The following is a 16422-nucleotide window of genomic DNA, read 5'->3' as shown; positions in this document are numbered from 1 at the left end:
TTTTATCAAATAAAGAGAGGCTAGTGCTTGTTCATTCAACATATTCGTCTCAATTAAGTACTGTACATTTTGGGTTGAATCTGTTTTTTTTTTTGGTATTTTAGGGTTTATTGAATTTATGGTTGAATATGTTGTTGATAACATTTGAATCTTTGGTACACCATATGGCATTGTATTTGTAAGTAATCTTGATTTTTATTAAAGAAAGGAGGCTAATACTTCTATCATTTAATGCAACATATTGGTCTCAACAGTTTAATATTGTACAGTGTTCTATTTTAACATAGAATATATTTTATGTTTTTTTTTCTTTCTGTAGTTTGGGTTGAATATGTTTGTTGATAATAATTTAATATTCGGTTTCGCATATGGCATTGTAGTAATCTTGAAATACAAGTCATTAGGTGTGTTTAATTGTTGATTTTTTCCTTTTTGAATCTTTTTATAAAAAATACAATCATTAATTTCGTTTATGTTGATATTCCCCACATGGAGGAGATGAGTTGGATCATGATGGACCAACCAACAAATCCTCTGATATTTTTATTCTTGCTTGGTTGATTATGGACCTTTGGAATGTGATATGTAGATCTCTTCTTTAAAGTAAAACAATTTCCAGTCATGGAGTTTTGCTGGAAAAAAAAATATATACAAATCTGGAAATATAGAAATATGTAATTCCAGATACAACGTTAAATGATAAAATGTGTTTGTATTTTTATTTATTTCATTTCTTTAAATGGACCGATCTTGGTAACTAACAAACCTAATGATAATTAAAGAACTCGCTTACACCATGGATGATTGGTTCATCATTAAAAATAATTTAACCAAATTAAAGAAAACCAGATATGAATGATTGATGGATGTCTCTGACTCCTCTGGTACAAACTATGATTGCTCCTACTTGCTTTCAGTATAATAAATAGATAGAGTACAATTAACTATATCAAAACTACATATGTAATTTAGACAAGGAAAAAGCTAAATATGTATTATTTGCTAATTTCCAAACTTTTTCTTTTTAGATAGCTTTTTTCAGTGTATTTTACGGAGACTCGGAGATATTTTCAAACACTTTCCTATTTTTTGCTTTTCAAATGTATCACATAATTCAAGGAAATATCCGCAGATTTTGATCAAGTGCACCATAATCTCTACCGCTTCCATATAGAAAGTTGAGGTTGCTATATAGGGAAAATGAGGGAAATACCATAGGATGGGTAGAGATTGCCGATAAAACTCAAACTTGACATGCCGGGGGACATTCAAATAGCATATGATTTATAGTTTCCTCCTCCGCTCCACATCTAGGATAATCCTTGTCTCTATCAATACGGCGATAATGCAAGTGTTGGCATGTTGCCAAGCATCCAATTACATATTGCCACACGAAATGCTTCAGCTTTCGTAATGTTTTTAATTTCCATGATTGCGCTTTGAGTTTCGTAACACTAGGTTCCTGAGGAAGAAGATCGCAAACAGGATGAAAATAGCTCTCGCGACTTCGTATCCAGACTTAACGGTATAATTTCTAGACTTTACCAACGTCCACCAATGTAATTTAGACAAGGAAAAAGCTAAATATGTATTGTAATGCATGCGTCGTGATATGTTACGGTTTTGACTCACTTTGACCCCGTTTATTTGATAGTTTTGTAGTTGTTTGAGTCCTTTTCAGGTTATAATAAGAGGCTAGGAAGCTAAAAGCAAGGATTGGAACAGCAGGAGCAATCGGAATAGAAAGGAGTTGAATTGGAGCAGAAAAGCTGATTTTAGACCCATGAGCACATGCTCCCGATTTCCAAGCACATGCTCCCAACTCTACGGTTTCATGACGACACGTGGCAAGCATCTAGGCGCCGATTCCCTGCCTAATTCCCCTTATTTTAGGCGATCCTTTGTGAGAGAAAGAGCGTTGAGATCGCTTTTTAATAGGGAGATTTGAATTTGGATTCTTTCCTTATTTTTCTCTACTTGTATGCTATTTAACCTAGGGTTTTTAGGAGAGAAAATATACTTTTTCTTTGGTTTTTTTGAGCGACGTTTTTGTGAGAGGGAGAAGAGCGGCTACCTTGTGAAGCATTCTCTGAAGCCTTTTTATTTTTATGTCATTGAATTTCTCATCTTTTGCTATGATTCATTTCTCTATGTCTGAGTAGTTTTCTTTGCTAGATTAGGGGTTTCATGGGTTAGCAACATAACACAAATAGGGCTTTATATAATCGATTGTCTTCACTATTGTTAGACTTAATGCTTAGGTTGATTTGATCACCCAATCTATGATTCTAGGTTTATCTATTCATCAAAAGTGTAATAGGTTGCTAGAAAAGACATTAGTGGGCAAATTATCCTAGACCTGCGAAAGTTGATGTGTAGGTGATTTGTGAACTTATCATTCCTGTTCTTTAATGCTTGTCTGCGATTCTGGGCTCAAACGACAGTTTAGGGTTTATGGACCGCCGAGCATGTGCTCCGGATGTCTGAGCATGTGCTCCGCGTTTCCGCACAGAATCGATCAGATAGAGTTATTGATACCACGACAGTGGATCAGTTTATATTTATGTTTGAGTTCTTGACTGATACTTAATCTATGCCCTGAATAGTTGTTTAGTTGCTATCTCTGAAATTCCCGAGAATTATCCCTGATCTAGTGTTTTGCTTATTGCCTTTTTATACCGTTTTAATCGCGTTACTGTTACCAAACAAACCCAATTTTGAATTGTTTTAGCTTGAAATTGAACCAATAGAACCATAGAGTGAAACTTGGTCTTTGTGGGATTCGACCCCTAAATACTACTTCTTTGATGTGCACTTGCAGTAGGAAAATAGGGTTTAAAACTATGTCTATCAGGTCGGTCCAGAACCATAAATATGGATTTTATTTTGTTTAGTTGGGAACGAATGTAAAAGCAAGAAAAATGTGTGCCACACTTGGTTAATACTTAACCAGTAACACTTATGTATCACTACCTCTCCTCCATTCAACATCTAATAAATGTTTTTCTTTTACCAGTATTGTTGTATTCTATTGATTCAATTTAGCCCCCACTTGTGTCTCTCTCAATCTTACCTTTTAATGCGTGTTTGTTTTTGTGACATCTAATAAATGTTTTATTTTATTTTGTCTATATCAAAACTAGACCACTTTCTTTTCCCATACTCCATATACTGTATACTGCTACTGAAGAACTACTACTTGTTACACAACTTTATGCCACACTATTGTTTGGTTCACCATTAGCTTATAAGAGTAGAACAATGCAAAGAAAAAAAATCTAGAGGTAAACATGGTTTGGTTTGCGAAATCAATGCAAATTTTATGATTGGATAAATGAAGTTGTGAATGACATATAAAAAAAAAGAAAAAAAGTTGTGAATGACATGCATGCACTGTTGTAATGATCTTGAAACCTAACAACACATTCTCGTTCATATTTTGCAATTTTTTTCAGTATTACTTTAGTTCCTAACACAATCTATATGACGATATAACGTTTATCATCTCTCAAAAATTCTCTTATTATAACTTAAAAAAATGATCAAAATATCTACGTAAATTCTAAATGCTTCTAAAAGATAATGATGAAGAATGGCCACGGCCAAATCATGCCGGCGATGGATTGCCAAACCTCCTATGAGCCTAATAAGAGATGTTAATGTTCTGAAATCACCTATGAGCCTAATGACGTGATTTCTACGTGATTTCACAACTTAAAGTTTAATCTCCTAACTTAAGAGTTAAGAACCTATTTATTTACATAAATAAAATATTAATTCTTGTTATTGTCACAAATTTTGCCTCCTTTTCTCCCAAACGCAAATCTACACAGCTAAAATAGAAATGATTTAATTTTTGAAATTACTAAATTTAGTTACTCCATCTTTTAAATCAAAAAGTTACTTTATTCTTCATTTGTAAATGGTCAAATCTGCGTACATTAACACAGCCGCCACAGATTCAGAAAGATAAAAACACCAAAACTAAATTTAGAAATCAGGTTTTCTAGTTATAAGCCGAACTGCGAAATCTCTTGATAGTAGAATCATCAAGTATGTTAAGCATAACCGAATTGGTCGTACACCTAGGAGTCTTAAACTGGTTCAAGCCACCGCATTTCCCAACGCACCGTTCCGCCACTTTCCCAAACGTGCCTCGTTCCACAACTCGTAGCTCGAGCGGTCCGATCGAGTTCATGCGCCTCGACACAACGTAACCATAGTCCACAAAAGCAGTATCCATCTCTCTGCAGCATTCTTCGAGAGCCTTATCCTCTGCTTCTCCTCTGATTTCCCAGTAGATGACGTAGTGACCGGGACGAGCTATAACGTCTGCCTGGCTTGTAAAGTCAACAACTTCTGCTCTTGTGGTTCGGCTCAGAAGCTGAGACGCCTTATCAACCACTCTCTGAAGATCCTTCTCTGTATTCTTGTCAATGTTGATGGTTAAGATGAGTTTTCTTCTGTATATGAAACTTAGCTTCGGTGTGCCTTTGTGAAAACCGGTTACTTCCACGACGTCTCCTAATCTGTACCTATAGAGACCTGAACAGAGGAAAAAGCAGAGGACGCGATGAAACAGAGGAAGCAAAGCTCGTTGATTATACCAATAGACTACGGAAACTGCAGTGGAGGTTTTTATTTACCTGTGAAGGTGGTAAGAACAAGTTCGTACTCCTGTCCGAGTTTGACTTGTGAAAGTGGAACAGGTTTCTCTTCGACAAAGTCACCGTCACTGCCTATGTCTGATTCATTCTGGCGCCTGTAAAGTGGTATAAACTCGAAGTAACTAAACGTTGGAATCACGGCAAAGGTCACATCTTCTGGGGGAAGATGAGGATCAACGTTCACACCGATCCAGCTCTCGGTTGACCCATAATCTGCGCTCACCAGAGGCAAACTGCCAGCGTAATGCCTCAGTTTTTTCAGGTACGGCAGCATGGAACCCGTCATGATTGAGGAGATGAATTTTGCATTTGGCCATAGTTTTGGGATCAAACCAAACCATCCGAGATTTGATTCCAGCTCCATGCAGATCTCCTCGATATGGGAAGCTAGAGACGGGTTTGGTCTGATCAGAGCCAATACAGTTTTCCTCATCTTGGGCAGAGTGATTCTTGAGTTGAGATTGCCTTCCTTGATGTCAGCACAAATCTCTCTCCAGATGTCTTCGAAAAAGGAGAAAGCTTGGACAATGGTGTATGAAAAAGCAGAGGCGACAAACTCTACTTGGCTGGAGTAATGGAGACCAAGTAGGAGATGACAATACGTGCACTGCCCAAAATCACCTCCCGAGATGACCTCTTGTGGGCTACAAGTGAAGGACTTTGTTGTCTCCTGCTTAGTTTTAAACTCTTCACTCGCGTAGTAATGTGCTGTGGCCGTTCCTACTGTCAACCCTCCTTGCGTCTTAAATTCCTTCCCCGCGTATATGAACTCAAGAATCCTCCCTCCTTCCCTTATTGGATAAAACCTTTACGAAAAAGAAGCATAGTAGAAAGTTATGAGCAAATGAAGAAGTTTTTATTGGAAAAGAAAAGACAAGAAATGAAAACAAACCTTGATCTGTAAGCCGCTGATAATCGGAAAATCTGAAGAGTAGTTTGCGCGCTATGGCGAGTAAACGGAACATACTTTTGTCTTCCTTCTGTTGTTCCAGAGCTGCGTCAAAAAAAAAAAAAAAAAAAAGAGGAGAAAGGGATCAAGACAGGACATAAATCACATACACACACAGAGAGACATAAAAAAGATGCATATATATACCTGAGGGACAGAACAGTGATGGCTTCTCGTGTAAGCAATGGAGAAGTCTCTCCATCTGCTATTCTTTGAATATAAGGATCTAAATCAGCATGTGAGACAATAGGGACCAAGGAAGTAAAATGATTTTCCAAGGTATAATCGTCCATCTTTTCTATATCAACAGTTCCAAGCCATTTCGTCAGATACTCCACTCCGGAGTTGAGCTCAAGAATCCGGCGCAGAGTCTCGCTTTGAACCTTGCAGGCATTCTCCGATACATGCTCGAACCAACCAATAACATCATCATGACCAGCTTCTACAGTTTCCATCAAAGACAAAACTTCTGTATCTCAGCGATGCAGAATGAGTAGAACTCCTAACCCAACATATTGGGGAGTAGTGGTCATTGACCACACTATTTGTCTTCAACGAAAAAAAGTGATGATATTTTCTTTTCTGTGTATTGTTGTTCTCACTTTTTTGGGGTCTCCTTATTTGTCTTTTCAATAGGAAAAAACCATCACAGATACCTCCATAAATGTCACGGGAATTACCGTCCACAAGTTCTATCCTTCACTTATTACAGATATTAATGCGTTCTCACATAAGAGTATCCCAGTCGCAACATGTGCTCCAGAGACAAACCTTAACCACAATGTATTTTGCAATATCATCCACTGTGGTCCCATGATAAGCCTCTCTGCCTCCTAAAAATCAAAACCTCTACATCTTGTTAGATCTCTTTCAACTGCTTTCCCTTTCCCTGTAATAATTCAGTGCATATAGCAATATATATGGCAAATATTAAATGAACAGAGCTCATAATCACCTATTTGAACAATCTAGCAATAGAAATTTTAGTTTTTCTTAAAATGTGGCCAACCCTTTGATGTTTGTTTCTCAGCATATATCTGGATAAGCATGTAGGACCAAGCTACTACTCATCACATGTTGCACAAGATATTTTTTTTTTTTTGGGCAGGCTGGCTCTTCCCTCAACCTCAACCTTCACAGGCCTACCACTACTTTCAACGGATCTAACTTTTAAAGTCCCTTCCCTTTCTTTCTCTCTCTCCCAATTCGTATATACACAAAATGACGATCATGGTTTGCTAGTCAAATGAATCTCTTTAGCCTTTTTCTGCCTCATTATCTTCTCGATGGGTAATTAAATCCTTAAATATCTTATCAAGAACCGTAAAGCAAAGGACTGGCTGCACGTTAATCTCAATATAAGCCAAAAAACAGAATTGTCACCAGTTCATCTTATCTCCAAGACACCATACAAAAAACGTGGGTAGTACTGACATGACCAGCCTCTGAGAAACATTCAAATTGTTTCAAGAAGCGCTTACCTAACCAGACGAGAACTGGTTATCCGTGGTTGGTGAACGCGGATTTTTTTGGGTACACAGTACATCTTTGGATGCAACACACAGAAAAATCTAAGTTGTCCCCTTGTGGATGCATCTATGAACGTGGTGTATAAGGCCAACATTTGGCATGGCCTCCTTAATGAATCATATTGCCCCAAAAACCACATAAACTTAACGAATCATATTGCCTCCTCCATAATCTCAATTACATGCTTTGTCGAATCAATGAGAAATCAAAGCTAACCTGGGAATTGGGTTGGATCCCATATTCTCTCATCATACACCTAAACTCTCATCCTCTACGATCCCAAGCTTTCCAAAACCCTAAAATCAACGGAATTGGCCAAAAGAACCAGGAAAGCCCCAATTTTTTTTTTTTAATTTCACCAAAACCTAATACTATCAACATCGTTAACCAAGGAGATGTAGTAGTACTCAAGCTCGTATTCATAAATTTCTTTTGATCGGAATCTTTCAACAGAGACTGCCGAAGCGGTGGAGACAACGATGGTATACTCAACTATAGTCCTTGAACATGCCCTGGTCTTAAATGGAAATGGTAGGGCACATAGCAACTGGTCCTATGGTCTAGTGGTCAGGACATTGGACTCTGAATCCAGTAACCCGAGTTCAAGTCTCGGTAGGACCTTTTTTTTCGGCTTCAAATGTGCAATCCGGTTTTTATGTAATTCGATTTTTTTTCTTCGGTTATCGATCAACATTAAACCGAAACTCGGTTTGGCTCAGTTTCCTACCGTTTGGTCACAAAAGTCTTTTGTTTTGTTTTGTTTTGTTTTTTTTTTTTTTTTTGGTGAAGTCTAAAAACTTAACCTTTGGCGGTGAGAGAACCAACGAGAAGAGAAGGAAAAAAGGATCTTCCTTTGAGATTTGAGAAGAAGTACACAAGCTCCATGGCAGCTCTGTCTTGTTGTCCTACCACCATCATCGTTGTCTCAGGGAAGCTTCCTTCACGGATTAGAATCGCCGATCAGTTACCTAGACTCAGCCCTTTTAAGAATCAGAGACGATTGATTGCATCAAAGAAGAGGAGTTTGATCGTTGTTGGCTCCATCATTGAAGACAGAGAAGCAATCGATTTGAAAAGTGTTAATTTTAAGCCAAAAGAAGAACGAAAAGAAGATGAAGGAGATGGAGAAGATAGAGATAACGATCGGTTGATGAGTCGAGGAATCAACGCAGCCATAGTTCTCGCCGCTGGTACTGTTGCGGTTACAAAGCTTTTATCCATCGATCATGACTATTGGCAAGTAAGCTTTAGGTTTTGTTTTGATTGATTGATTCTTAGGTTTCTGCAAAGCTTGCTCCTTTATAAGATTATACCAAAATTTGATGTAATAGATTGTTACTGTTCTACTTAGGGTTGGACTCTCTACGAGATACTCAGGTATGCACCTGAACACAATTGGGTTGCATATGAACAAATTCTCAAAACAAACCCTGTTCTGGCGAAAATGGCCATTAGTGGAATTGTGTATTCTCTTGGAGATTGGATTGCACAAGTAAACAAACTCAAACCCCTTTAGAAAGCTTCTAAATTTGAGTTCTCTCTGACCATTTTGGTTGTAAAATTTATTTATGCAGTGCTATGAAGGAAAACCGCTATTTGAGTTTGATCGATCTCGCGTAGTTAGATCAGGTCTTGTTGGATTCACTCTCCATGGTTCACTCTCTCATTATTACTACCAATTCTGTGAGGTAAATATCATTCTTTGTTTTGTCAAGATATGTTGTAGTAACATGTTGTTGATACAATACGCTGAAGACCAAATCCTTGTTTATTTCAAGGCTCTCTTTCCTTTTCAAGAATGGTGGGTAGTCCCCGCAAAAATCGCCTTTGATCAAACCGTGTGGTCTGCAATTTGGAATAGTATCTACTTTACAGTTTTAGGGCTCTTGCGTTTCCAATCTCCAGCTGACATTTTCAGCGAAATCAAGACCACATTTTGGCCAATGATCACTGTAATTATCAGTCTTGCCTTTGTCTTTATAATCTTATGAAAGCTTTAAAGTTCGTCTTTTTAAATGTTTTGTCATGATTTTGGTTGTGCAGGCAGGCTGGAAACTCTGGCCATTGGCTCACTTGGTTACATACGGTGTAATTCCTGTAGACCAAAGGCTTCTTTGGGTGGATTGTATTGAACTCATATGGGTCACTATATTGTCGACGTGAGTCTTCTTCATCTTTAATCTTTGTAATCCAATTTATTTGAACATGTTGGGCATATCAGCTTGTCGGCTATCATGAAGAGAAGTTTTATGTTGCTAATATTAGTTTCTTGGTTTTCATTTTGAATTCTTGAAGTTACTCAAATGAGAAGGCAGAGGCGCCAGCATTACAGAAAACAAACTCTAACTCGAGTGAGGTTTGTCAACTGTTCCTTTTCTCTGAGACCCCCCTCTTCAAAAATAGACTTGAGCGTTTAAATGTTTGGTCAGAGTGTTCTTCTAAGCTAATTTGTACCTGCAAATACTTGACAGGACTAGGCGACATCAGCATGTAGATTCCGATTTCTATAGACTGTAGCAGGAAGTGGATGAAGAACACCAAGCACATATATTCTTTTCTTTTTTGAAGAGATACCTAATACATGTATACATTTGATTCATGGATTCTAAGATAGAATCGATGAGGCAAATCTATTGTGAAATACAGATACACCAAACTCAAAACACCAGCAAAAAAAGAAACAGATCAAGCTGCGCACAATGCTCAAGCATAACAATTTTTTCAAGATCACATACCAGAAATCTATATTAACATTTTTGAAGTACATTTTGGTTATGCCCTTTAAGTTTTGCTAATTTAAATTTTTATTTATAATATTAATCTTTTAAAAAATTCCATAAATAACATTGTAGAGAAACTCAAATACTAAACTTTCTTAAATCGACCAATATTTGTTATATTTATTGCCATAAAATCTTAACAATATCTATACATTCCGATTTTTCCAAAAACAGCTCTACATATTAAAGTTTTAATCTCATAAAATCACCAAAACTATCTTTAGAGATTTTGTTTGCATAGACTTTCAATATAAATTTTTGTTTTACATATTTTGAATGTAAAATGTAGATTTAGTCATCTACATTACTTGATTTGAGGTACTTAGGGGTTGATTCCTTAGATTTCTCAAATTATAATAAATAAAACTAAATAATTATCCGTGGTGTTTTTATAAACTGAAGTATATTTGGTGTCCTTTAAGTAATTATACTTATTTACAAATTTAATCCTTAAAAAATTGCACATACAAACAGAATCAATTAAATTCCTAAAATGTCTCTACAAATTTGGTTTATAATTTCCTAAAACAATTTATATATTAAGAAATTTATTACACTTAATAACATATGCCAAAAATATCTATACAATATTTTCTTCTTTTAAAAACTCTAATATTCAGTAATAACTATATTGTTTCATATGAACAATTAAAACTTTAATGGTTATTAATATGCTAATAAAAAATGCAAAAATAATTATTTCACGAGTTAAATCTAATAAATTAGAGTATTTATAATATAAATTAATATGCGGTATACTGCAAAATAACTTTTATGGATATAATTTTTTCACGAGTTAAATCGAAATAACTTTAAACTTACCGATTAAATTTAAAAACACTAAAAATTTTAAAATATAATAATGTAAGAATAATTTTTTCATGGGTTAAATCTAAAAAGCAGTAAAAATTTCTACTTTTATAACTATAAGAAATACAATCTTAAACACTAAACAAAATTAACAAACAAATACAATTTTTAAACTTTTTTTTTTTTTTTTTTGTAAAATCATTGTACCGCTGCTTAAAATCTAGTAACGTTAAAAACTAATATCAAGTCTTCGACTTCTCTTCAGAGAATCTGGGAAGCTGGACAAGTGAGTTCACGCGTGTGACACCTTCTAGACCCAACCAGTTTTGATCACCTACCGTCTTCTCATCCTCTGCATCAGTCTCTGTATTCACATTACCGTTAGTCTCATTTTCTTGATCTGATGATGATCTAACTGTGAAGTTTCTTTGGAGACATGGTTCTGATCTTTGGCCATCATCTGATTCTACAGCATTAGTGGCAGAGGAGAAGCCCTGTTCATCATAATCCGACTCAGAATCCATCTTACCATCCAGAAACAAACACACCACTGCACAGTCATCCATTTTTGAAGTCGGATACTTTAGTTTCCATTCACGTGCAGCTGAGTTCACCAAGATCCTAGCTGCTGATGCCCGGCTTGTAGCTGAAGCTACAATGTCAACAACTTCTTCGTTGCTTAACACATCCCATACCTGTTCATTAAAGCTCAAAGATCAGTAAAGCCTTTGTCTTGAAGCTCAGAAATTAGATAAGATCACTTGTTTACTTACTCCGTCTGAGGCAAGAACAACGAATTGATCTTTGTCTGTAAGAACACGGTGAGTGAACTCAGGTATTGAAATGACTCCATACTCTTTTAGACAGAAGTCACCAAACGCCCTAGCCATGGCCAATCCAGGTGCATCATCATAAGGTAGCCAGACTCGTGGCACCTCGGGCTCGTCTTCCAGCGCAAATACTCGACCTTTACACCGTTTGATCCTCTCAGCTTCCCCTATCAGACCCACAAAACAGTAACGTCCTAATTAGATAAATGCATACAAGCCAAGAAAAAAAAATAGATTATGAAAAGGTGTTAAGCATACTCGGTAAGTCCGGCTTCAAATCAACTGTTAGTTGAGTTGCCACCATAGAATCATTACTATCTTTTGATCCAAGGATGGCCCGGGAATCTCCAATGTTTCCCATGAAGAGATTAGAGCCCTGAAAAATCAAAAGAAATCATCTAGATCAGAGGAAACATGGTTGAACCCGAAAGAGAGCTCTATGATCTCTAGATCTACCTGTTTAAGAATTGTTACACCAGTGCTGCCACTGCAGAAGCAGTCCAGATTAGGATGAGACCGCAGTTCTTTATCCATGGCTTTAAACGATTTCATGAAAGCTTCTCCCCACAAGCCTTTTAGTTTATCTTCATCAGATCCTTCTTTAACAGCTTCTTGGACAGCAGATTTGCTTGAGTTTCTTCTGAATCGAGTTCCTTTAGAACCGTTTTGCTTCGACTGAAGCCTATGGAAGAAAGATTGCAACTTCACAGGCAATGTGTCTCTCACCTTTCTAGCAACAAGATGGCCATAAGGACCATGACCATCAAATACACCACAAAAGGTCACATCTTCAGACATAAAATCCTACAAAATGCAACAGCAACCCCCGGTTTATAGTTGACCATACTGTTAAAAAAACAAAAGAAAAGAGTCTGAAGAACTCACTTCCCACACAATCATGGCATCCTGATTTATACCCTTGCGTCCTTGTTGAGTGAAAATGCAAGAGCTCCTGCTCTTGCTGCTGCTGGTAATTCGATTTGGTATAGAACTCAAGTTCTGCAACGAGACGATGTGGTCTGAGAAGGTTCTCTTCGCCCTTTTGCTCACACAACAACCAATCCCAAGGTATGGTCGACGCACAGGCTTCTCCCCATTGCTCCAGCTACTGCACGTACTCTTACTACTAGTCGATACACAACCACCCATTTGTTTAATCCCAGCGGTTGTTATATAGACGAGAAAAGACTCTCCTTGTGTACCACCAACAGATCTCCAAATGTTATGCTCTAGTAGAAAATTTAGTCAAGCAGAGAGCTTTTACATAAGGAGCAATGCAAAAAAAGGATTCAGTGAATAGTTTAAAAGCAGTTTCAACAAGAACACAGAGAAAAATAAGCCTCAATAAGTAGTAAAGACCAAAATCCAGCATGTGATCTTGACAATAGAATAGAGTATATATTACTACAAAGACTGTCTTCATTGTTTACAACTGACACATTACCACCATTGGGGATCTTATTAATCTATGTTCTTTGGCTTTGTTTACTAATCCCTGTGATTAAATTATTCTAAAGTAGGACCTACAAGAATCACAAAAACATAAAGATCAAGAACAGAGTATTGATTTCTCCAACATTTACCAAGGAGAAACCAAACCCATGAGGTAAGTTCTTCAATGTTCGAAGGAAAATGGCATTACTTAAAAACTGAGAACTGACAACAACCTGAAACAGATCAAACTCAGGCAAATCTAAGCGTTATTTGAAGATACTTTACAAAGACATGTCTAATCTATGACTAAAACCATTAACCAACATCTGAAAAAAATCACAAATTCTCTTTGAGAGTTTTACATCCACTTTATTTGTGGCTATATATATATCTCAGGAAACGTTAACACAAAATTCAGAAGAAAAAGCTACCGTTTTTAGAGCAAAGGGATCCACTTTTTAGGAATCCAATGTAGTAAAGTGAATCGAAAAAAAAAAAAAAAAAAAAAAAGAAACAAACTATTATTCTGAAAATTACCCGGAAACCAAACTAGTGCAGAGTGATGATGAAGAGGAAAGAAAACAAAACTGTCGAAAAAACTAGAGCAGAGTAGTGATGAACTGAAACCAAACAAACAGAGATGACTTAAATCATGGTAACAACAACAAGAAACCCATAAAGAGAAACAGAACGGCTCAAGAAATCAAATGTGAGAAATATGAAAAGTAACAAGAAGGAACCTTTTGTGTCTCTAAATCAAGAACAGTTGTTGATTCACGCAGACTGGAAAACAGAGGAAGTGAGAAAGAGAGAAGAGGTCTGAATGAGTGTGGGGATCAAGCTCAGCTCATTAATTGAAAGAGGAAAAAAACATAGAGAGAGAGAGAGAGAGAGAGATAAAAAGAAAACAAAAAAAAAAGGGTTTAGTTTCCCCAAATAATCGAAACTTTTCGAATTTCTTAATTTCATGAAAGAGATAAATAGATATTATTAAAGCTGCTTTAGTGCTTTTGCAAATAACTGTCTAAATCTAATTTGTATGAAGATGAAAAATTTTGAATAGCTTTCCCAAATTAATCCAGTCCATACACTCTCCATCACAAAAAAATTTGTATTACTTTCTATATATATATATATAAATAAAACACTAATCCATAATGGTCTAAAATATCCAGAATAAAATGAAAAATATTTGAATATTCTGAAAAAAATTCAATGATACATAGAAGAATAATAATATTGTCCATGCGCAAAGATTAGGTTATAGTGTAAAAACCTTTTTCCCAAAAAAGGTATTTTTGATTATCAACTTTGAATTTTTCTTATAGTACATATTGATATTAAAATTATATTTGTCAATTGAGTTAGTAGTGTTCAAATAATTTTACTTAAATTCAGCATGTATACACGTTAGAAACAAATCTACTGTATATATTTTCTCATGGTACTTTAAGAAAATAAAATGTATTTGGATCAAGTTTTATTTATTTATATATATATAGTCGCATGCTATGATGATGATGAGGATGGGCCTGAATCTTTAAGTTTTGATTGCATCTCTAACAGTAATACCTGTTTCTCCTCACCAACATGATTCATCCCTCTTTTTTTCTTATTTTTTTTTTGTTCCAAGTTTATAATAATTTAATTTGATGATGTTTACTTGTTCAATCATTTTACGCATTTTCACAAGTTCTGACTATTTTTTTTTCAGATTTTGAGTGTATGCAAGTGACAGACAAATTCATCCACTTGGATTCATCACATCTTTATCTTTGAACTTTTTCTACTTGTGTTGAAATACGTATGTAGATACTCTTTCGTGTGTTCATACTTGGAAACTTCATATGTCGATATCAAATAGTAAACCTTTTATTATGTTTTCCCTCCTTTGTGTTTCCTAATTAAAGCGGCACGATGATCAAGATGATATATTTTTTATGGGCACTACAGACTACACTACAAAGCCAATAATATGTTCTTTCACTTTTTTTCTCCACATCCTAATCCGTTTCTCCTTTTTCTTTCATATGTTTTTGTTTGTTAAACTCCTTTTGTATGACTGTTATTTGAATTAAAGCTTTCATATTGTTTTAGATTTTGATATTATTCATTTGTAAAAGTCTTGTAAGGTTCCTTTTGCTTTCCAAAACACGAATTCCAAACAAAAATCTAACCTTAGACACTGTTACGAGGACTTGATATGATAATGCATAGATTATACAAATTATAACTTTGTAATTGTGATTTCTCTAAACAGTTTTTTGCATGTTTATGTGGAGTATGAGATGAAAAAATTGTTTGACTAACAACCAAAATTATGCAAGAAAATGCGAAATTATTTATGTCCACAGAGAATTATTATGTACTGCCGACATTAGACTGTTATACAATAGTATGCACTTTTGTTGAATTTATTCATTCAGTATTCACATTGTCAGTAATATTTATTTTATTTTTGGTGGTTTCTTGTTGATTTATATTCTGAAATATATTCGTATGTTCTAATCAAAACTCTTAACATATATCAATATGAATGGAATTTGATATCTTTAACTCGGGTGTCAACTCAACCTCCTAATCACAAGAACAATATGCAATAATGCGAACTAAATTATATGTTAGAAATAAATATTTATTGAAAAAAAAATAACAAGAAAGGAGAAAGGAGTTGGGAAATAAGTAAAAAGGATATCTTATGGTAGAAGAAAAGGAACGGCATCATCATCTTCCCATGTGTATGATAGCGATTTATGTCATGTGGTCGTGGGTCAATTTCACCATATATATACTATGTTATGTTATATGCTCTAAATCGTATGATCATACTATATATTACACATTACATAACACAAGGATCACAAAACTCTTACTCTTAATCTTCGTTTTCTAGTTCTTAGCGATAGTGTTTGCAATGAGACAGTTAGTTATCTTGTTGTCTATAATAAAAACATCTGCTTGTGTCATGATTATGCCATATATGATGAATTATCAACTACTCATTTTTTTACATTATCAACGTTTCCCAATTCTAAACCCGACTCACAGAATAATAGAAAAGAGTCAAAGAGAGACATATGCATCAATCGAAGTTGTCCCAAGAGGCCACTGTCAGTCTCATTATTGAGTTTATAAAAATTATCAGGCCTATCTAGCCCAAAATATTTGAATAGGCCCAAAAAGCTTATCTCAATATACGCTAAGTTCCAAATATTTGTATACGATGGTAACAGCAAATACCGTCACGTGGTAAAAAATCCAAGCCCAAAGCCATCGGTAGAGTAGTACAACACTACAACTACAAACGTCACTCTCATCAACTTCGTTTTCAGTTCCCTAAATCACGATGATCGCCTTAGCTATCAAAATTCTCAAACCCATCTGGCACTGGCATCCCCGCCGCCTTATAAACCGGTCATTTA

General features: G+C 35.6%; 3 protein-coding genes and 1 non-coding gene across 11 annotated transcripts; 2 read left to right on the top strand and 2 right to left on the bottom strand.

The window, feature by feature from the left end:
• Positions 1-3885: 3885 nt before the first annotated feature.
• Positions 3886-7739, bottom strand: LOC147929945 (indole-3-acetic acid-amido synthetase GH3.10-like). Of its 2 annotated transcripts, none has more exons than XM_087481556.1 (5): positions 6572-7739; positions 5764-6449; positions 5560-5661; positions 4647-5473; positions 3886-4545 (listed from the first exon to the last, which is right to left on the bottom strand). In XM_087481556.1, exons 2-5 carry the CDS (start codon positions 6069-6071, stop codon positions 4007-4009), a joined length of 1776 nt encoding a protein of 591 aa, XP_087337682.1. In that variant the 5' UTR covers positions 6072-6449; positions 6572-7739; the 3' UTR covers positions 3886-4006. The 2 variants fall into 2 exon arrangements, with proteins under 2 accessions (XP_087337682.1, XP_087337683.1); XM_087481557.1 differs by having other exon boundaries at positions 7098-7531.
• On the top strand, positions 7260-9827 carry LOC104737422 (protein SYM1). 4 transcript variants are annotated; one of them, XM_087481563.1, is made up of 8 exons: positions 7260-7758; positions 7936-8386; positions 8498-8638; positions 8721-8834; positions 8925-9098; positions 9190-9305; positions 9442-9502; positions 9618-9827. In XM_087481563.1, the coding sequence occupies exons 2-8, from the start codon at positions 8030-8032 to the stop codon at positions 9621-9623; spliced, it is 969 nt and encodes a 322-aa protein (XP_087337689.1). In that variant the 5' UTR covers positions 7260-7758; positions 7936-8029; the 3' UTR covers positions 9624-9827. The 4 variants fall into 4 exon arrangements, with proteins under 4 accessions (XP_087337689.1, XP_087337688.1, XP_087337690.1 ...); XM_087481562.1 differs by having other exon boundaries at positions 7621-7758; positions 9442-9827; XM_087481564.1 differs by lacking the exon at positions 7260-7758 and having other exon boundaries at positions 7883-8386.
• TRNAQ-CUG (transfer RNA glutamine (anticodon CUG)) lies at positions 7696-7767 on the top strand. The gene has a single exon. It is a non-coding gene; the product is annotated as a tRNA-Gln (tRNA).
• Positions 9828-10901: 1074 nt separating the features above from the next.
• On the bottom strand, positions 10902-14026 carry LOC104737421 (putative protein phosphatase 2C 52). 4 transcript variants are annotated; one of them, XM_019235169.2, is made up of 7 exons: positions 13741-13952; positions 13538-13620; positions 12452-12823; positions 12023-12370; positions 11825-11942; positions 11510-11733; positions 10902-11431 (listed from the first exon to the last, which is right to left on the bottom strand). In XM_019235169.2, exons 3-7 carry the CDS (start codon positions 12713-12715, stop codon positions 10979-10981), a joined length of 1407 nt encoding a protein of 468 aa, XP_019090714.1. In that variant the 5' UTR covers positions 12716-12823; positions 13538-13620; positions 13741-13952; the 3' UTR covers positions 10902-10978. The 4 variants fall into 4 exon arrangements, with proteins under 4 accessions (XP_019090714.1, XP_087337686.1, XP_087337684.1 ...); XM_087481560.1 differs by having other exon boundaries at positions 12452-12795; XM_087481558.1 differs by lacking the exon at positions 13538-13620 and having other exon boundaries at positions 12452-12795; positions 13741-14026.
• Positions 14027-16422: the final 2396 nt, after the last annotated feature.

Source organism: Camelina sativa, chromosome 13, assembly GCF_030686135.1.
Source record: "Camelina sativa cultivar CO46 ecotype springtype chromosome 13, ASM3068613v1".
NCBI lineage: Eukaryota > Viridiplantae > Streptophyta > Magnoliopsida > Brassicales > Brassicaceae > Camelina > Camelina sativa.
The sequence above is the reverse complement of the archived record's forward strand: the minus strand, read 5'-3'. Positions and strand labels throughout refer to the sequence as shown.